Source organism: Pelophylax lessonae, assembly GCF_965119305.1.
Source record: "Pelophylax lessonae genome assembly, chromosome: 1".
In the NCBI taxonomy this organism is placed as follows: Eukaryota; Metazoa; Chordata; class Amphibia; order Anura; family Ranidae; genus Pelophylax; species Pelophylax lessonae.
Window position 1 is genome coordinate 622,970,310 of NC_138768.1, and position 21,998 is coordinate 622,992,307.

Genomic DNA, 21,998 nt, shown 5'->3' on the forward strand with positions numbered 1-21,998 from the left:
CTTGGCTGCACCCTAGTGACAGCCTGCTATCATTGCAGCAAGTGGGGAGCCACTGATTCTCTACATAGTTATAATATCAATAACACAGCTATAGAGTATCTCACAACTCTGTAGGAATAGCAGAGGCATTCATGTTGAGAAAAAGGTCCATGCAGCACATTATTTGTGCAGTGTATAAGGAAAAGAGTATTTTATATTTGCAACCTTGAGCTGAAAGAAAATTGTTCTTTTATAAACTGTTTAGAATTCAAAGTTTACAACTTCTGGGGCTGGGCAGCACTTACAGGGGTGTCTTCCTTTTTCAGTTTCTTAACCACTTTACCACCGGAGGATTTTGCTGTCTTACGTCCAGGCCACTTTTTGCGATTCGGCACTGTGCAATTTTAACTGACAATTGCACGGTCGTGCGACGCTGTACCCAAACGAAATTTACGTCCTTTTTTCCCCACAAACAGAGCTTTCTTTTGGTGGTATTTGATCACCTGTGTGATTTTTATCTTTTTGCGCTATAAACAAAAAAAAAGCATACATTTTGAAAAAATAACAATATTTTTCACATTTTTTTGTATGAAATTCCCCCCCCAAAAAAATTTAAAAATCTAAATTTTTTTATATTTTTGGCCAATTTGTTTTCTGCTACCTAGGTTTGGTAAAAAAATCACAATAAGCATATTTTGATTGGTTTGCGCAAAAGTTATTGCGTTTACTAACTAAGGGAAAGATTTCTGTCATTTTTGGTGTTTTTTTTTTTTTTTTTTTTTTTTTTAACGAGTAATGGCGGCGATCTGCAATTTTTTTTTTTTTTTTTTTTGTGGGACTGCGACATTGCGGCGGACAGATCGGACCCTTAACTGACATTTTTGACACTTTTGGGGGTACCAGTGACATTTCTACTGTAATCAGTGCTATACATATGCACTGTTACTGTAAAAATGACACTGGCAGGGAAGGGGTTAATTTTATTGGAGAGGGAAGGGTTAATGTATGCCTGGTGCTTACTAACGTGTGTGGGGGGAGGTGACTGAGTGACACAGGGACAGATCGCATGTTCATCTATGCTGAACCCTGCAATCTGTCACTGTTTGTCACTTAGGAGATCCACCCGCTCTGTTTACACAAGCAGGCGGATCTCCAGACTCGATTCCCCGACGATCGCCGCTGCTCCTCCCCTGGCCTGACTCCCGCTGTGACTGAAAACAGCGGGAGCGAGTGCCGCCCACAAGGGGAGGAGTCCAGCGACGTAGGTCTACGTCGCTGGACGGAATCGAGCCACTTTGCCGCAGTACAGTCCCAGTGACTGGTCGGCAAGTGGTTAAGGACCTTAAAGTATAGTTTGGAGGTTATCTTGTGGTTATGTATTTTGTATTAGATATTAGATCATTAGGATTTGGGCTGTATTCCCTACCAAGCATGGCCGGTATATTTAAGATGCTGCTAAGCTCCATTTGTCTAACAGAGCAATGACTGACTTTTCACACTATTTTAGGTCTACATGCATACTAATTGTGATTATGATCTGACATATGACAATTTGACTATACAGTAAACCCCCCTCCATTGCGGGGGTTACCTTCCAGACCCTCCCGCAATAAGTGAAAATACGCAAAATAGATATACCCTATTTAAATGCACTCTAGGCATGTTTTTAGAACTTTCACTGTACTTTTTAAAAGCATTTTAAGGTCTTTAAACACACTTTTAAAACAATAGAAACACATTTAAACACATAAAAGGTACTGTGAGACAGAGCAATGGAAAACACAAAAATATGTATTTGGCAATGATTTAATTAGTAAAATAATATTAATAGGTCCTACAGAAAAAAACGCAAAATACCGGGACTGCGAAAACTGAACCGCGATACAACAGAGGTTTACTGTATACAGGCACTAAACAATCACAACAGTCCAGGTCACTGGCTAAATACAATTCTAAAATTAGTAATCGGCGATAAGCTAGACCTATCTAGTAAATGTAGAAGTCAGAGTTATTGATCATTTTATGATTTGGTCTTCCCCCCTTAAATACAAAGGTGTTTTTTATCTAAAAATTATTACAGGGTTATGTTTCCAATTGTTAAAAAACAAAATTGTCATTACACGCTAGTCATTGTCATAACGTAACTCTACCTAAAGGCTCGTACACACTAAGAAAATCGGGCGAATGGTTTTCGTATAGTGTGTACAGAACTTTCTGCAGAAGATTCAGAATTTTCGTATGAAAATTCTCGAAGGGACAAACTCCAAAATTTAACGTACGGGAAAAAGCTAACAATTTTAGTTTTAGAGCCGGTTCACACTACCGCGACCAGAAAGTCGCCCCATGAAGGAGCGACTTTAGCGTGACTTTGAAGAGACCTAAATGATAGGCGACTTTGTCTGTGGGGAATGCCTGGCTAATCTTTTTCTTCTTCGTGGAAAGTCTGATCACAGTCGCTTGAAAATAGATAAGGATCCGACTTAGACTTCTATGTGCACAAGTCGGATAGAGGTCGCCTTGAAGTAGTACAGGAACCTTTTCTGAAGTCGGAGCGACTTCAGTAGTGCATATTAAGACGGCTCTCATTCATTTACATTGAATTTGTAATGACAAGCGACTTGGGGTGACACGAGGCCGCACAAGTCACGTCCCAAGTCGGAGTAGTGTGAACCGGGTCTTAATGTGTATCGTTTTTGGTATGATTTTTGTACAAGAAAATTCAGAAAAGAAAGACTGCGCATGATCAGAAACAATAAACAACAAAAAAAAGCCTTTGTCATACAAGAATTTTCATACGAATTTTCGTTCATCGGTTCCGATTTGCTGTGAAACAAGGAGGAAAATCGGACGATCATTTGCCCGATTTTTCTTATGTGTGCACCCCACTTAAGGAACTGGTTTATTGTATTCTTACTAGGAGCTGAATTTTTCTGTATTTTTGTCCTGCCACCACCATCAGATTTTGACTTCTCGACATTTTAGAGGTCTGATTTCTGGCTTTGGGGAATCTAGGGGATTTATTTTGTTTTTGTATTTAATTTTTTATGTTTAAAAAGAAAAAAAAAAATGTGTATTTTGCCAGGTTCAGCCCCCGTTCACACTGGGGCGACCTGGTCGCCTGACAGGTCGCCGTAGGTCGTCTTCCATAGAGAAGCTGCGGACCCGTTCTAATAGGAGTGACACAAGTCGCTCCGACTTAGAAAAAGGGTCCGGAGCTTCTTTGGGGCGACCCGGAGCGACTTGCATAGACTTCAATGTTATGAAGTCCGTGCCGGCCGCTCCGAGGTCGCGGTGCGAGCAGCGCGCCGCGACCTATGAGGTCGCCCGGCAAAGTAGAGTCGCCCCATTGTGAACGGGGTCTAAAGCTTCATGCACACAGGTGTATAAAAATACTTCTATCTATACTAGATCTTTCTGATAGAAGCTTTTTTATTGAACATACAAAAATGCTTGTTTTAGCGCATTATTATAGGCACATGTCGTTAAGAAGAGCATGATTGTAAACCCATTCTACTGGATAGAATATTTATTCCAGCTATTGGTTTAAATGTACACACATACACACACATTTATGCTCCTGTGTGTGTAAATTATGCCAGTAAGCTCTTTTCTAAATGCAGACATTTTTTGTGCACCTGAACACTACTTTAAAAGATAAATCTAGGTGCACTAAGTGTATGAACACATTGGCCTAAGACAGAGGTGCATAAAATGAAAAACGTCTTTTAACCACTACCCATCCGCGCTACAGCCTATATACGGCTGCAGCGCGGACTTGAATTTTCGGGAGGCCGTTTTTAAACGGCCTCCCAGTGACACGCCCCCAGCGCGCTCCCGCGAGCGCGCTGCGGGGAAAATCTGTGTCGGCCGTGTCCCTTGGACACGGCCGATCACAGATCGTGGTGAATGGCCAATCACAGCGGCCATTCACCACGTGATCTGGCCGTCCAATGAGCGATGATCTCATATGTAAACATATGAGATCATCTCTCATCGCCGGCGCTCCTTCCTCACACGGAGCCTGCAGTGTGAGGAAGGAGGGGGAGCCTCACAGCGCCGGGGACACAGGAGAATGTAATCAGGGCACCGATCACCAGTGCCCTGATTACACAAGGTAAAAACACACACACAGTGCCCCCCCATCAGTGCCCACAGTGCCCGCCATCAGTGCCCCCCATCAATGCCCACAATCAGTGCCCATAGTGCTGCTAGTCAGTGCCCATCAGTGCCTGCTCATCTAGGCACTGATGAGCACTGACTGGCAGCACTATGGGCACTGAGTGTGGGCACTGATGGTGCTGCCCATCAGTGCCGCTCATCAGTGCCACCCGTCAGTGTCCAGTGCCCATCAGTGCCGCCTATCAGTGCCGCCTATCAGTGCCGCCCGTCAGTGCCGCCTCTCAGTGCCCAGCAGTGCCACCTCTCAGTGCCCAGCAGTGCCACCTCTCAGTGCCCAGCAGTGCTGCCTATCAGTGCCGCCTATCAGTGCCCAGCAGTGCCGCCTATCAGTGCTCATCAGTGCCGACTCTCAGTGCCGCCTATCAGTGCTCATCAGTGCGGCATATTAGTACCTCCTCATCAGTGCCCATAAGTGCCACCTCATCAGTGCCCATAAGTGCCACCTCATCAGTGCCCATCAGTGCAGCCTATCAGTGCCCATCAGTGCCGCCTCATCAGCGCACATCAGTGAAGGAGAAAAATTTATTATCAAAATTTACTTGCAGAAAATAAGAAAAACTTTTTTTTTTTTCAAAATTTTTTGTCTTTATTCTTTTTTTTTGTAAAAAATAAAAAACCCAGATATGATTAAATACCACCAAAAGAAAGCTCTATTTGTGTGAAAAAAATGATAAAAATTTCAAATGGGTACAGTGTAGCATGACCGCGCAATTGTCATTCAAAGTGTGACAGCGCTGAAAGCTGAAAATTGGCCTGGATGGGAAGGGTGTTTAAGTGCACAGAAGGCAAGTAGTTAAAGAAACTTTTTTTTTTTTTTTCCCTGCGCATCTGCATGAGGCCTAAATATGAAATATCTTAAATATTAAATTTATTGGATGCAAAATGTATTTAAAACCCAATAGAAGTTTTGGTTTTGCTGTAATGTAGTCAAGCTGCAGACAAAGTAATAAATATATTCTTCTTTCTGTGTTTTTTAATTAAAGTGGTTGTAAAGGCACAACGTTTTTTTACCTTTTTATGCATTGTATGCATGAAGGTAAAAAAACGTTTGTGTGCAGCAGCCCCCCTGGTACTTACCTGAGCCCCCTCTGGATCCAGCAATGTCTACTACAGCCATGCCTCTCCGGGGACTCGCACTCCTATTTGGCTTTTGCAGGAGCCATTGGCTCCCGTTGCTGTCAATCACAGCAAATGAGCCAATCAGGAGACGGAGGGGATGGGGCTGAGCGGTGGCTGTGTGTGTGTGTGTATGTGTGTGTGAATGGACACACAGAGCCATGGCTCAGGAGCATGCCTGGTTGGGTGCCCCTAGAGCAATTTCCCTGCTCTTGGCCCGCCCAGTAAGAGGGAGGAGCCAGGAACGCTGGTGTGGGATCCGAGAAGAGGAGGATCCGTGCTGCTCTGTGCAAAACCACTGCAGAGAAGGTAAATAATAACAGGTTTGTTTTTTTGTGTATGTGGGGTTTTTTTTTTGGTTTTTTTAAATCCGACAGACATTCATCAGGTTTTCCTGAATGTTTCACAGCAGGTCGAAATTGAGGATAGTACTAATTGTACGAAGATTCTTGAACGACAGTTGTTTGTTTCTGATCTTTCGTATCGGACTTTTCTCATACGAAAATCGTTCTGTTCATGTACGAGAAAAATGTTGGGAGTTTGTCCCTTGGGAAATTTTTGTGTAGAAAGTCTAAATCTGATTTTAAAAGTTGTGTACACACTATACGGAAATCAAATGTTTGTGCCTCCTACGGAATTTTTCTTCTGACTTCCTCATAGTGTGTACCCCACTTAAGTCTTGCAGAATGATTTAAGCTAGCTGGTGGCTTCAGATGAATATTCATTTTTTTGATTTCCAGAATGTCTGGGGAGCTCTAGGTCATTTTGCCAGCTTGATCTTTTGCATTGCTTTACTGAAAGAGAAAAACAAAAGAAAAAAATTATTTATAGAGCTCAATCCTGAGTTGTACCGCTTCTCCATATAGCTCTGTACAGGCTTCAGTTATAGAGAGACAGGCTGAAAGAAAACTGCCAATGCCATTTTCTCTTTAGAGGACTCCTATTGCTCTGCAAATCCACTGTCATGAGTGAACCCTGTATTTATTGTGTATTTGTAAAATTAATATTTTATGTAAATGGTAATATAAAAATTAATATATCCGTTTAAAAAAATTAAAGGACCAAGACTTGACTAAGTTGACTTCTGTAGGAAAATTCCATATTTGTATGTGGTTTTCATGGAAGGTAACCTCCACCCATAATTTTTTTTTTTTTTTTCATCATACAGTATACTCTATTTTCTTGAGTTTTTATTATAGACTATACATTATATGTATCATAGACTCCATAAAGAAACTGCCTAATATCTGAATCTGTTTGTCTGGACAGTTTTCTGGTTGTGGGAGAGCTGTTACTATGCAAATTAGTCGATCTGTCATCTCACGGCCTGACAGGTTTTGTGTCTGTGCCACCTTGTTTATGTCGGGGTGACTGACAGCAGCTTAGTGAAGCAGAACAGAGCCGAGAAAGCTGGCATTTGGTAAACTTAACATTACACAAAGCACATCTGCTAACTTCTAACAGAATTTACTGTGAAAAAACCATTCAGTCACTGCAGTGACTATAAAGAACGCATGTTACAGCAGATACAAATGTGTTAACTTTAGAAATGCATGTGTCACTTGAATGATTTACAGCTCACTTCTTGTCTAATGGACTGCTAGGGATGTAGGATTTTATAAAACCCCAGAGCTGTCTTGTTAGATGTTATCTGTGTCATTGTCCTTAACACAACAAAAGTTAAGGACACGTGATCACGCAAACACATAAATGCTCCTGACCTGTTTAAAGTATTGGGGCTCTATTAAATGTATTTTTTTTTAAAAGGTCTGGAATATTTTGATTGGTGTTCAGTTGTCCTGCCATTTTACATACTATTAGTGACTAGCTGCATTTAACCTAGTGGCAACATTTTTCCATTTGTTATATTGTAGTAGTAATTTGCATTGGCTTTTTTGTTTTTGTCTTTATAGGTATTTGCAAGCAGACCTTGAGACCTTTGATCTGCGAGAACTAAAGAACGAGTTTGATGTCATCCTCCTGGAGCCCCCTCTAGAAGAATATTTCAGGGAGACTGGCATTGCTGCCAATGAGAAATGGTGGACGTGGGAAGATGTAAGCAAATGTTCACTGAGTGCTTTTTAATTCAAAGCAATCTATAATGTAAAACTGAATTATTTATCTGCAAAGTGGATGCTTTCATGTGCTTAACGGGCCATAAACTAGGAGTTGTTGATGGCTAGTAAATAAAAATGTACATCAGTTATATTCTTCAGAAAAAGTCACTTAAGATACCTTTTGAAACTATAAAGGCACAAACTTTTTCTGTATTGATAGTATTTGGTTGATTTACTAAAACTGGAGAGAGTGCAAAATCTGGTGCTGCTTTTCATGGTACCCAATCCGCTTCTAACTTCAGCTTTTTCAGTAGCTTGGTTTCTATGCAGAGCTGAACCAAATTTTGAACTCTCCAGTTCTTGTAAATCAACCCTTATGAGTTGTTTGGTCCAATCCCGATGTAATCATGGTGTTTACTTGTTTAACCACTTTGCGCAAATCGACTTACCTGTATGTCGGTTCGGAGAAGCGGTTGTACCAGGATGATGCCTGCAGCTGCAGACACATTAACCCAGTACCGCTCTTTAGAGCCGGTGGTCACCTTTCAGAAGATAACAGCCTATGCGGCTCGGGAGCCGCTTGGCCGTTATCCCACCAGCGAGCGGGAGGGTACATCTCCCCCCCCCCCCCCCCCCCCCCGCAGCTCTGCTTGGGTCTCCCGCCGGCTGGTTGGAGTCCGGCTTTGATCGGGTCTCCGATGTAGTAACTCTGAATCGGCGTCATGACTTCCCTTCTGGTTTACTAAGCGGCTAACGGCACCGAATTTAAAAACCGTCAGTGTTTCAGAATTTTGAATACTTTGAAATGCAGAGGAGGGGTCTCCATAAAAGGCGCTTTTCCACTGCATGGTACGGCTCGGTTTGGTGCTTTTCCACTGCATGGTACCGCATGGTACATGTTAGAACAGTTCGGTACGGTTTGGTACAGCGGCGCTTTTCCACTACATGGTACGGCTTGCTTAAACAGTACCACCTCGGTTGGGGTTCCAAGCTGGCCGTACCTATACCATATCCCACAATCCTTTGCATGCAGCCTTGATTGTTTGTCACTACTAGCCACTGATTGGTCAGAGAATCGTTGTAATCCCACCCACTTTCTACTTTAGTGGAAAAGCAAACTGAGCAGAGTAGACCCTTTACAGTGCTGAAACGTGCCAACTCGTACCACGCAGTGGAAAAGCAAACTGAGCCGAGCTGGGCCAAGCAGTACCGAGTGGAGCCGAGCCGGTACTTGCAGTGGAAAAGTGCCAAAAGAGTACCTGTCACTGCCTATTACTGTCACAAGGGATGTGACCGCAATAAAAGTGATCAGATATTTTTATTTTTTTAAACAGTGCTAAAAATAAAAAATGTAATAAAATGTAATAATATCGCCAGAGTGAGAGGAATAGTCCTAAATCTAAACAAAGACCTACTCTGTGACTCTAAACTGGTAACTGTTAAAAAAATTTTAAGTACCGTAGTTTGTTGCCATCCCATGAGTGTGTGCAATTTTAAACTGTAACATGTATCTATTTTCTCGGCGTGACATCATCTTTCACAATATATACAAAACAATTGGGCTAACTTTACTATTTCGTTTTGTTTAAATGCAATGAAATGTATTTTTCCCCCAAAAAATTGCATTTGAAAGACTGCAGTGTAAATACCGCGTGATAAAAAATATTGCAATGACCGCCATTTTATTCTCCAGAGTCTTTGCTAAAAAAAATATATGTGTATATAATGTTTGCGGGTTTTAAGTAATTTTCTAGCTAAAAATACTGATTTTAACTTGTAAACAACATGTGTCCGAAATAGGCTCGGTCCTTAAGTGGTTAAACAGCTGAAACATGTAGTGCCCGCTTTTGATTCTAGTATTTTGTTATACATTGTTACCTTCCTGTGTGGGTGGATAATATACAGCAGATAGTATAGATGAGTAATACCACAAAGTTTCTATTTTTTTAACTCTCTACTAACTTGAAACATTTCCCAAACAGAATGGAACTGTAAGTAGATGTCAAAAGAACAGACATCCATAAGTGCTTATTTTCCATCTGGAGCTTTTCCGGGCGTTAGTGCTTAAAATAATTGAAACTTCAGCTTAAAATTTAACTCGGGGGAAATTAAAGCAGAACTTCACCCAAAAGGGAAAGTTCTGCTTGTTTTCTTCCTCCCCCCTCTAGTGCCACATTTTGGCTTTTTCTTGGGGGATAGGGGGAAGTGGTTACCTGGTTTTGGCAGGTACCTGCTCCCATGTCCAGTCCGACCTCCACGGCTATCTGAGCAGATGTTTGGATTTCCTAGACAAAGAATTCCCTTTTCAGACTCCCTGTCCCTTTCTGGAATATGTTATCAAAAAATGGTCCACTCCTCCTGAGGTTGACTACCTAATGTCGCGTCTAAAGACTGATAGGGATAGTCAATCAAAGATGTTCGGTCCTTTTGATTCATATTAATGTGTTATGTTTACTAGGGGACAGTAATATCCCATCTTTCTAGTTGCTGTCTAAAAGGTTAGCTGTGAGGTTGAACATGGTGCCCTCCTCCAGCTGTCCAACAACGCAGCTAGTAAGGAGTTTGGCTGCTTTGACACATGGCACTTTACTCTTTCTCCATGCACTTGCCTGGGATAAGCTCCTCTCAAGGAATGCAGGTGGAGGAGGGTGTGGTTGAACTAGATGGACTTGTGTTCTAGTTCAACCTAACTATGTAACAATGTTGAGGGCAAGTGCTTGGGACCAGAGAAAAGCTCTGTCCGTCAAAGCAGCCATCTCCTTTCTAGCTGCATGTTAAGACAGCCTTTGGGTGGGGGGCATCCTGTCCAACCTTGCAGCTATCCTCGGCGCCTATGAAAATGGGAAAAACTACTAAATGGATTTTTGCCCTATGGGGAACCTACTGACAAGAAGTTAGAAGCACTTTCTTCATCCAATAATGCGAAGTAGAATCAGCCCTTTAACCCACTGTTCTGTTTCCCAGACTTTCAGCTACTTGGTCTTAATCACTAAGTAGAGATCTGCTGGTGTTGATCCTCACTTTATTGATTGCATTATGCAAATGACTGACTCAACACTGTTTATGTACAATAAGGTACTGGATGCTAGTTGTTGTTTTTTTTTTTTTTTTTTTTTCAGGCACCCCTTTCTTCAGCTCAGATTTGTAGAGTGTTCGGGGTTAAAGTGGTTGTAAATCTCAGACATGAAATTTGAACAAAACATATCCCTCTATAGTGTATATTTGTATCCATACAGAAAGTGCCATTTCTGTATGTTGCTTCGTTCCTCCATCAGCATAAATTACTTCAGACAAGTTTTCCTGACACCAAGAGAAAAATGGTGACATGGGAGGAACCTCCAGCAGATTGACAGCCTCAGCTCTGTTCCTCTGTGGAGGGGGTGTGTCTCTTCCCTCCAATCAAAAAAGAAATAAAAATTGAGACTTTAGTATCCCGTTAAGCCTTCAGTGTGAATATCAAAAATGTGATAGTCACTGCTTTTGCTTTTTTTTTTTTTTTTCTTATTATTATTTATACCTTCAGAATTAGTTCCTATATGTATCCTATTAAAGTGCATACATTAGATTTCCCATAAGCCTTGTACTAGAAAAATGGCCCCTCCTTTTTTCATCTGCTTTTACTATTATGTCTTAGGAAACAAAGTGCTTAATTACTTTTCGAAAACCAAATGTGAGTTGTGAAAGTCTGCTGCTATGGTACATAGTTTTCTCCAGGAGTCACTGACAGGGCAACCACAATATGTGAACACATTGTGTATCTTCCCCTGAGATTTCTGCTTTGAGCAGAGGTTAATCTGGTCAGCAACCTGTTTTAGAGAAGAGATTGACCTTGACCTTTTGCTATTTTCTGCAATACTGAAAAAATCCATTCCGTCAATAGACTTAATTGAATTCTCCCTCAACCAGCCATGTCTTAATTAGCTGGCTGCACTTTTATTGCTGCATCTCAGGGAATGTGGTTTCACCACAGCTGTGGATGCTACACATACACTTTTACAAGACATCATAACCTGAAACCTTATCATTTCAAATGTATAATGGCAGGCATTGTGTTTTGATTTGTTCCAGCATACATGTGATACAATTTTTAGAAGCATTTCAATGAGCAACACAAATTCAGCTTTGGTGGGTCCCATTATTGAAATACAGAATGCTCATTAATGCCTATCAGCTGGCCTTGTTTACTGTTATGCCTATAGTCTGATTATTAGCAGAATTGTCATTTGGCTGGATAGGAGGAGGTTAGTCTAGTGCACTGTGGTAATCTGAGAACTGGCACTGGAGAGTTTCTCAACCTGCCAACTACCAAGATGCAGAACTTGTGCGTCTGGGTCTGTACACCTTTCCCTGCATACCTGTCAAACTCAGCTGTGCGAGTGTGTTTTCGTACAGCCGGTGCTTACCGATTCACCTAGGATCAGCCTGCTGTACAAAGCTCAGCAGTAGTGTGGACAAAAAAAGTAAACCGCATTGAACGTTGCATGGGGCAAAGTGCCTGTGTAAATGAGTCCTTAGAATTATGCTTGGTGCTGATTTAGCAGATAAGAGTTCCCTAAGTTGGCAGCCTATTTGCTGCAGCCGCAATCCACGCCTTTAATTTCCATTCTTCCCAAGACCAGACTTCCCTTGTCTTGGGCCCTTTGGAATGCCCACTCTGCCTGTAACAAACTCCCTTCTCTACACGACCTCTTTATCGCTAACTCATTTAATCTACCTGCCGTTCCTGAAACCTGGCTTCATGAATCCAGCGCTGCTTCTCCTGCTGCCCTCCCCCATGGTAGTCCTCTCTGGACTCCCTATCTCAGACCCAGTGGACAGAAGGGAGGGGGAGTGGGAGTCCTTCTAGCCCCACATAGCACCTTTCAGGTACTTCCCCTACCTCCCTCTCTGTCACTCTGCTCATTTGAGGCACATTGCATTCGTCTTTTCTCTCCAGTTTCTCTAAGAATAACTGTGATCTACTGGCCCCCTGGACTGGTATCAGCCTTTCTTGATGACTTCTCTGCCTGGCTGCCCTAATTTCTCTCTTCTGAAATCCCCACAATCATTCTCATGACTTCAACATAATAACACTACTGCTACTTCTAAGCTTCTTAGTCTAACCTCCTCCTTTTGACCTGAAGCAATGGATACATGCTTGACCTTGTTTTCTCCCACCTATGTACTCCGTGCAACCTCTCCAATCCTTTCTGTCTCTGACCATTACCTAATTCGTTTTGCTCTCGCCCTCTGAATTAATGGCTGCTTCCAGTGTGAATATCTCCTAAACAATGCAAGTTTAGGAGATATTCACTGAACCTACAGGTAAGGCCTTATTATAGGCTTACCTGTCGGTACAAGTTCAAAAGTGGCGTTTACTACCACGTAAGCTAACCCTGTTATTTTTCTCTAGAAATTGTTAGTGCTATAATTAGTACAACTTACACATAAACCTTTTTTGTATAATGGGGATAATGCCCAAGTTATTTTTGGTTGTTCTCACCCATTATATACTATTGGTATTGTTGTTTTTTATCCATCCTAACCATGCAACATATATTTTTTTAGTATTGTTTTGCTGAAAAACTTTTATTGGTTTGGTGTCCTAGTCCAAGTTCAATTGATGCATTATACTATATAAATAAAGAATAAAAAGCATCTCTATTAAATGAAAATTCTGCAATAAAGTCAATCTTCCACATTGGGTGAGGGTTGACCTGGTAGCCCAAGTACCAGAGTCTAGTCACTGCCATCCTTCAGAGATTTAGTAACCCGGTAAGTAATTCAGGCCTCTGGCATTTAACCAAAATGCAGATTTTCAAGTCTGTCAAATGAGCCAGCTGTTGATTGGTAGACCATTCTCACGTTTACTATGTATGTGTTAACCAGTCTGGTCACTAAATATGTGAACTGAATATTCAAATCATGTGTACTATGATGAAATCTACTATGTTTAAACCTGACTGTATATGCCCCACATATGGAGACATTTTCCGAAGGATGGCTAAATACTACACTGATCAGCCATTCTAAATATCCCATATCTGTATTGTATGTTCCATCCAGGTGCTTTTTTTTTTTTTGCTCAAATATTCCACTTGGGCCTGACCTTTTACCTCTTCCACCTGATTCTGAATGGTGTACAGTAAAGATCCTATACGTAATCATTTGCACCAGATTAAAAAGCTTTTGGAGCATGTGCTGATAAATTACACATCCAATAAATCTTTCCATTACTCATAAATCGTCTCCTTCATTTTTACACATCTGGTGCATATTAAAAGCTTTAGATCCACACTTGTGATGTAAGACCTTGTGATTTTTATGTCTAAGCTCTGGGACTTTACTCAAGCATCGAACTGTCAGACCGCTTTCAAAGATGTGAATTATTCCGCAGCATTCACAAATCATCCACTGAAGCTATGTTTCTCTTTCAGATAATGAAGTTGGATATAGAAAGTGTTGCTGGCCAGAGGGCCTTTCTTTTCCTGTGGTGTGGCTCTGGAGAAGGTCTGGATTTCGGTAGAATGGTAAGCATTAGCGAGCTAATCCCCCATATATAGATGCAGCTGGAGGCTGTTTTCTGCTTCCATTGTTCTATGAACACTTGTCAAATAAACTCTATTATGAGGTTTCTGGATGCAGATGGGTGAAGTAATATGATTGAGAAGAGGAGCCATGCACATTAGTAGAGGAGGAATGTCCAGCAGGTGTTTTATAATGCTGTCTGGAATGCACTATGTCCTTTACTTCCATCCAGAAAAGGCAGCAGTAAAATTTTATTTAACTTTTTATAATTGTACACCAATTCAGCCTATTTATTATCAGAAAGTGCTTAGTAATAGGCTTTATCATGTAAATGTGGCTACATTATAAGCTTGCATATGCAGTTAGAACTTTAAGTATTTATCTAGAAAACCTAGGTACATCAAAGTACGTAAAAGCCTAAATACCCAAAGTGCCAAACCTAATGGGGTCCAAGTGGCTTTGACCACTTCAGCCCCGTAAGGTTTCCCCTCCTTCCTGGCCAGGCTATTTTGTGCTATTCAGCACTGTGCTACTTTAACTGGTAATTGCACGGTGATGCAGTGCTGTACTCAAATTACATGTATATTTTTTTTTCGCACAAATAGAGCTTTTTTTTTTTTGGTGGTATTTGATCACCACTGGTGTGTGTTGTTTTTTTGTTGTTTTGTTTTTATGTATGTATATGTGTGTGTGTATATATATATATATATATATATATATATATATATATATATATATATATATATATATATATATATATATATATAATTGAAAATTTTGCCGGCGTATGAGATGACCCCCTAATTTTCAAGTTAAATCATAGGTCTTGGGTTATACTCACCGTATAGGACTACCCCCCCCCCCCCCCTTCCAGGGCAGTCCAAAAAAGAATGTATGTACTGTAGCGGAGTATAAAATGTGAGGACTACTTTACATGGTCCCTATTCTCTCAACGCACTGGATGTGCGGTAATACTGTATGTACTGTAGCTTCCGCTACATACAGTATACCGCGCTGAACCAATCATGGTGAGCGATGTATTCTATTATTGAATACAAAGCCTGTTCGGGTTGGCGGAGTCAGGGGCGGGGTGATGATGTTACTCTCTCCGACTTAGCCAATCTGAGCTGGCTTTGTATTTATTTATAGAGCACATCACTCACCGTGATTGGCTCAGCGCGGTCTACTGTATGTAGCCGAAGCTATGGTACATACAGTATTACCGCACATCCAGCGCGTTGATAGATAATAGGGACGTTCATTTTGGGCCATGTAAAGTACGGTAGTCCTCACATTTTTTACTCCGCTACGATACATACATCATTATCGCACACCCAGCGGGTTGAGAGATTAATAGGGATGTTAATTTTGGGCCATGTAAAGTAGTCCTCACATTTCGTACTCCGCGTATTAAATACTAGTAATGACAGTGATCAGTGGCTTATAGTGGGTCCACTGCAGTGGACAGTCTGACACTGGGTGGGATTTGCCACTCACAATACCAGTGACACTAATACAGTGATCAGTGCTATATACTATACACTGTCACTGTACTAATGACACAGGCTGGGAAGGTGTTCACATCTAAGGGCAATGAAAGGGATCAGTGTGTGCCTAACCATGTGTAATATGTGTTGCTTTTGCTAGTAGATGTGGCAGCCACATTTCTACTCCGTGTACAGAGCCTTGTGTTGCTAAAAAACACAGGGCTCTGTACTGTGATTCGCTAAGCTGATCAGCAGGTCTTGGCCATCAATCAGCGCTGTCTCCAGTCTATTAGCTTTTTTTTTATTAAACAGATACTAATATTACTTGCATTCATTAACTGTGTTTACTATAGATTGTCTTACCTGAGCTTTTTAAACTGTCCCTGACCACGCTGACACACCCCGATTTTATTTGGAGTGCTGTAGGAGTCTCCTCTGTGTGCATGCTCCTTCTTTGCACTACATGAAAAATGAAGGCAAGTTCCTCTAACAGGCATACTGTATGTTGTCAACTTTACATAACCACTACAACGTAGAGGGGGTTGATGATTGGCAAGGTAATCTAGAAATTGAGGTCCTTATAATGAAGTGAGTGACTTGTAAAACTGTGATACACAGTGTGGTGGAGAGTCTTTTGGACTTAGGAGAGATTCTTTAGGATTTAAGTCTTAAAGGTCACGTTGTTAGTGAGGAAACGCGTTACCGGGCGTAGCTCTAGTGATCCATAAGTTACTGCTCTGGATCCCAAGATAGATTGTAGAGGTTTAAGGGCTTGATTTTGAAGGATGTGATGCAAGAGTAAGGGACCATCTGGGTTCCATAATTTAAAGCCTTGGTCCATGGTAGAGCCTGGTAGAAAAAAACGTTGTTCAGGAGAGGCATTAGGGGTGAGTTTTAAGTCCAGGAAAAATGGTTTGTGAAGCATGTCAAAGGTGGAGATTGTTAGGGGTGAGGTGGAGGGAGCCATGGCTCTTGATGAGCGAGGTATCCACGGAACGATCACAGAGCCGCTTTCAATTTCCACTGTGGATGTGGAGGAGGAGAAGTGTGGCTTTTGCTCTGTGCCCCTCTCGCTCTACCTGTGTGTGTGTGCAGCACTCTGAATGGTAGCCACCACATCTAAGGACTAATTAAATGAAGCATATAGAATTTTTGTCTGGATTCATTTTAGGTATTCCACATTTCAGTCTATGATGGTCAAACATTAAACTGCTTACCTTTTTTAGGAACACTCCTTAGTACATTAGTAACATGAATAAGTATTCATCGTAGCTCTGTAAGATCAAAATTAGTGTTTTGCCGAGAGTGTGTTCAAGGAGTTCTATGGTCACAGCATACAATTTCATTATGTAATATCAGCATTGTAGCAACAATACAAACAATTTATTTTTGACAATCCAATATAAGCCTACTTGAAAATCTCCTTTTCATGTTGTGAGTTCTGCCTATCTGCTGGTCATCTCTTTCCACAACTTCCTTGATTCCTTGCATGCTTCGCGTCTTCTCTCCTGCAGTTGGACCTACAGAGGACTACACATCCCATGGTACCTTGCTGCTGCCTTGCTGCCTGCAATCAGTGATTCCTAAACTGACTCTGCCTCCTGAAACTCCTCCTCTCAGCACCTCTGTAGTCAAAGAACTGTGAAGCTATTTGCAAAATAATTTTACAAGCTTCAAGATCGTTCAGATTAATAGGAATAGGCTAGAAAAAATTGAACTACAATGTAGAAATTAATATGATTTTTCATTTTGGCCATAGATGCATGTTAACGTTTCTTACACAACCTGCTTTGCGACTGCAGCCTGTGTTTTTTTTTGTTTTTTTTTTTTCATGGTTTGCAGTTGAGTTGCACTAAGATATTATGGATTTTGTCTGCTGTAATAGCCCTAATATCAATTGAATATTTAAAGTATTGTGTTTTTCCAATGTGAGAAAATCAGTGAGATTGCCAGTGATTTCTATTTAATTTTATTGATTTCTATTTAATTTTATTGATTTCTATTTAATTTTATTAACGCTTTCTTTGTTATTTTCAGTGTTTTCGCAAGTGGGGATTCAGGCGGTCTGAAGACATTTGTTGGATAAAGACCAATAAAGATAATCCAGGCAAGACAAAGACCCTGGATCCAAAGGCAATCTTCCAGAGAACGAAGGTATAATGTGGCCATTTGTCACTAGAATTCAGAATAAAACGTAAAACTCCAGCTATAATGTCCTATGCAGAGAATTATAGTGTTCCTAACATTACCTACACTTGTTTCTATAGGAACATTGCCTTATGGGCATTAAAGGAACAGTTCACCGAAGCACTGATGGAGATTTCATCCATGCCAATGTCGACATTGACCTTATCATCACAGAGGAGCCTGAAATAGGAAACATTGAAAAGCCTGTAGAGATATTTCACATTATTGAACATTTCTGTTTAGGAAGAAGGCGGCTCCACCTCTTTGGAAGAGACAGCACCATAAGGCCTGGTAAGACTTAAGTAGATGATCAGTGCAAACAACATTTTTAATTGAATCCTAGGTGTATTTTTGACCTTTTTAGCTAGTTCAAACATGGATGAAAAACCGAGCTCTCTAAAATTGTTTGACCTATGAACGTGTACTTTGAAAGGGAAGAGAAATGAGAGAAAAAAAAATCCCAAAGTACAGTGGATAAGTTATTCTTCACATAAAATATTGGGGGTTTCTATGCAAAATTGTTTGCTGGCATTTCTTTATATCCCTTTGTTGCCAGGCTTAAAGTGATAATGTGTCCAAACAAGGAACATTGTTTTTGCATATTCTGGAAAAACAGAAAAAACTCTTTCAAATCAAGTTATTATTCACCTCTGCAGCTGTAGTTATTGTGAAGAAATTCATCTTCATAGCTGGCACATTGTCAAAAAATGAATGTTATGGTAAAATATAATTTTTATTTTTTTTTTAAAACAAACATGGTATACTTACCTGCTTTAGGCAATAGAAATGTGGATCCTCCTCTCTTAGGGTTCTCTCCTCCTCTTCTCTTTGTGCCACCATAGGAAGCCGCTTCCTATTGTGGCACACTTGCGGGCTCAATCTCAAGCCGCACTACCTCCCTCTATTGACGCAGACAGAGCGGCTCAGCCCTGTTCCCTTATCATGGGGTTTGACTGACAACAGTGGTAGCTCCTGCTACAGTTGGATACAGTACTGGATCGAGTGAGGGCTCAAGGAAGCATAAAGGGGGTGAGGAGGAGATACCGATATCTAAATATTTTTTACATCAACCATTTCCCATCCGCTGCATGTTTATAAACGTCCTCAGATGGGAAGGGTGATATCTCGGTCATCGCTGCAGCAATGATCAAGATAACAACATTTTTTCTCTATCGTTCGACAGACGCAGCTCCATCTTCATTACTAGTAGGTTATGCTCCTCCCATCAGGAATAGGCACTAGGCAGGCAAAAAGCTTAACTACACCAATGGGGGCTGTCCCTGCAGGCATAACCCCTCACACTCTATCATTAATCAGTTTGTTCTGCCTAGTGTTAGGATTAGGACCTAGCCCTGCTGAGACTTCGGTTTTGGCAGTAACAGGGAAAGTTTGTGATTTTTTTTTTTTTTTTTTTCACTGGCTAGTTCCGGAGGACCAAGATCCATAGGAACTACAAGTAAAAGCCGGCTGAGGTTTCACACTGGATAATCTAGATCCTTAAGGTTTCCCAGCCTGCCCATCGAGCGTGAGCAGGTTATAATCCAGAACTAGGCCTCGCCACGACAGTGCCCCGACGGATGGGGACGAGCCTGCGAGTGGACAGTCTCGCTGGGACGCACACGACCTGGAACGCCCTGAGTCGCAGCTTCTCCTTGGCTGACAGCACCCCCATCCCGGGTGGGAGGTGATTTGTCTCGGAGTGGTGCCCACCTGATACCGTGGTATGGTGAGTAAATGTTGCCCCCAAAACCCCTGGCGGTCTCCGGGTGGTTGTGGGCCCCTCTCTGGAATGGTTGGACCTTAGGGACTCCTGGCACCTTGGAGGACTATTCTGGTATTCCCCTCTGCATTCCTTCACACCTAGCAGGTTTTTACCTTTCGGGGGGGGGGGGGGGGGGTGATAATAATGCGGCCATTATGGTGCTTATTTGAGATGGGTGGCTGGTCCTGTGTGGGTCCCTGGTCAGGGACCTTTTTAGATGCCTATTGTTCTGGGACCCCTTTTGGGTTGGGGGTCCTGGAGACCGCATGGCGTGCCGTGGGGGCTGCCATTTTGCCGTGGTTCATGATTTCTATGTTCCTATTAAGATTGCATGGGCAGCCATTTTATATCATTCCCTATTGAGAATGTATGAGCGGCCATGTTTTTGAGGTCCATGGGCTGGACAGGTTTGCGGCATTACTTTCTACAGATCAATGCAGAGTTTTCTCTTCCTCTTCAGTCAGTATCATACACTGATCGTGCTGCCAGCTTCTTGTGGTCTGGTAACGTTTTTCCTGGGTTTTCCTGAGGTTTTTCCTCATCTGCTCTGCTATTATATAATTATCAGGGATTGAGAGCCCGCAGTGTTAGCGGTGGGACTGCATTTTCCACGGTCTTAAAGGGACAGTACCCTAAAAAATTGCGAGAGCTATTGCGGGACCTTCCGATTCCCAGGCTAAGCCCGAGATTGCAGTCTTTTTGATGTGCAAGGTAGATTTGGTCATTTCTGGTGCTGCCAGCTGCAAGCGCCCTCTGCCCTCACCTACATCAGCAGGTTCTTTGGACTCTGAGATAGATATGGTTGAAGTGGACGCAGACAACCTTGAGGGGTCGGTGTCTTCGCATTCTGACGGTGAAGAGAACCTGTCCTCATCAACTGCAGCGCGAGAATGCGCATTGGTGGAAGTTCTGATCGTTTCTGTGCGGGAAACTCTAGAATTGGCTGCTGAACCTACATCTTCTTCAGGTGCACAGGTGGCTTTTGGTTCCCGCAAATCCCCTGAGTCAGGGAAAGTGTTTCCTTGCCCAGAATTTTTTCTCTCCAATTAACAATGGAGACGCATTAAGCACATGTTGGTGGTGCCTAAGTGTTTTGCACGCCATTACCCCTTTGCAGAGGCGGTGTCCCAATAGGTGGACTGTTCCACCAAAAGTAGAATCTCCGGTGGCCAGGTTGAATAAGGTGTCTCTGGTACCGGTGGAAGAATTGCCAACTTTTCCGGATCCTGTGGATAGACGGGTGGAATTGTTGTCCTGCCATTTACAAGTGGTGGCAGGTCACAGGTTAAAGACTGAAATGAAAAACCAGGGAGAGGAAGGGGGGAGGGGAGGGGAATAGGCCACCAGGAAAGCACTCAAACGCCTACAAAGTGCCTAGGGCGTGAGGGTGTGACACTCAATACTTAATTAACCATCCGGATACCACACGGTATATAACCGGTGAGCCTAGCAACTGAAAACAATGAGAAAAACAAGAAAACAGAAGTCGCATAGAAGGCTCAAACATGGAATGCGGTGGAGAATATTGATAAGTACTTTATTGAAGCAAGATAAAATGGCAAAGGCAATGCATAAAGACAAATTGCAAGGTGCATTAAGCTCAAAGATACTGGATAAAATCAAATAAAAAGGGTCCCGCCTCTCAGAGAAGACGCAAGTCACACCCCCAAGGGGAGGCTCCACCCACCACCCAGTCCAAACACAGGCCACTAAGATGACCCACCAACCCCGGACTCTTGGCCAAGGCCCTCTCCCGAATGCTGGAGACCCACTAATGGAATTTGTCACAGTCAGTGGTATTGATGAGAATAAACCTCTGAGGAGTGTATGAAATGAATCCAGGAATGTGGTGTAAGCTCCAGAAGGGAGGGGGGGGGGGGGAGAGGGCACTGGATGCTGCAGACTTCAAGATGTATATTGGCTCCCACTTGAATCAGGAAAAAGTCTGTCGCTCCACAGCATCAATCTCTGGTATGTGGCATAATTTGCAGATGGAAATCCTTAAATGGCACCAAAATACATGGGTCAAACAGAACAGAGGCTGAGCAGATATTGTAGTACAGTTCAACAGTCTAGCCTACAACAGTCAAGCAGGCACAGAACCGGACAGAGTGTGATGCTCCAATATTCTCAAGGCTCCTGGGTCACCATACAGGGATGCACTAATCAACCTTAGAGTTGGGATCCTAAGCCAGGTTCCTCCTAGGTAGATGGAGGTAGCCGCTGGTGGCCCAGTGCGGATACATATGAAGTAATTGTCCCGCCGTACCCAGATTAGCAGTCGGGGGGGAATATTCACAAACCCCGCAAACAGTATGGAGTTCAATGCAGCGATAAAAGCATTGGGGATGTAAGCCAGCTGTGTAAGACATGCACTTAAGACCAGAACTCACGTGCCAAAACGAGCAAAGTTCATTGGGTTCCGGGATGTGCCAATATGAGGTGTGCCTGTAAGGATACTCCGATGCCGACCAGGTATGCGGGAGCTGACCGCGATCACTGTGGGAGGAATGCTGAAGGTAAGCTTCGGCTGTTTGGAAAGAACCGTAGCGCTGCAGCGTGCAGGTCCGGGTGGTGGGCGGAGCTGGTGGTGTGACTGCGTGTGACGTCGACGCGTATCGCGTGACGCAGCACGCTTCTTCAGGACGTAAGTTGCGTCACGTACGCCAGTCTATAAATACCGGAAGCCGAACGCTCATTGATCAGAGGAAAATAGAAGGCTTC

At 42.5% G+C, this 21,998-nt stretch overlaps 1 protein-coding gene across 1 annotated transcript in view; it reads left to right on the forward strand.

Annotated features, from left to right (window-relative positions):
• The window catches only part of METTL14 (methyltransferase 14, N6-adenosine-methyltransferase non-catalytic subunit), a 68,831-nt gene that overhangs the window by 29,339 nt on the left and 17,494 nt on the right, over positions 1–21,998 (forward strand). The window contains exons 7-10 of the mRNA XM_082272852.1: positions 7,188–7,329; positions 13,748–13,840; positions 17,363–17,479; positions 17,593–17,803. Coding sequence (XP_082128978.1) covers positions 7,188–7,329; positions 13,748–13,840; positions 17,363–17,479; positions 17,593–17,803 — 563 coding nt within the window. The remainder of the gene's footprint in view (positions 1–7,187; positions 7,330–13,747; positions 13,841–17,362; positions 17,480–17,592; positions 17,804–21,998) is intronic.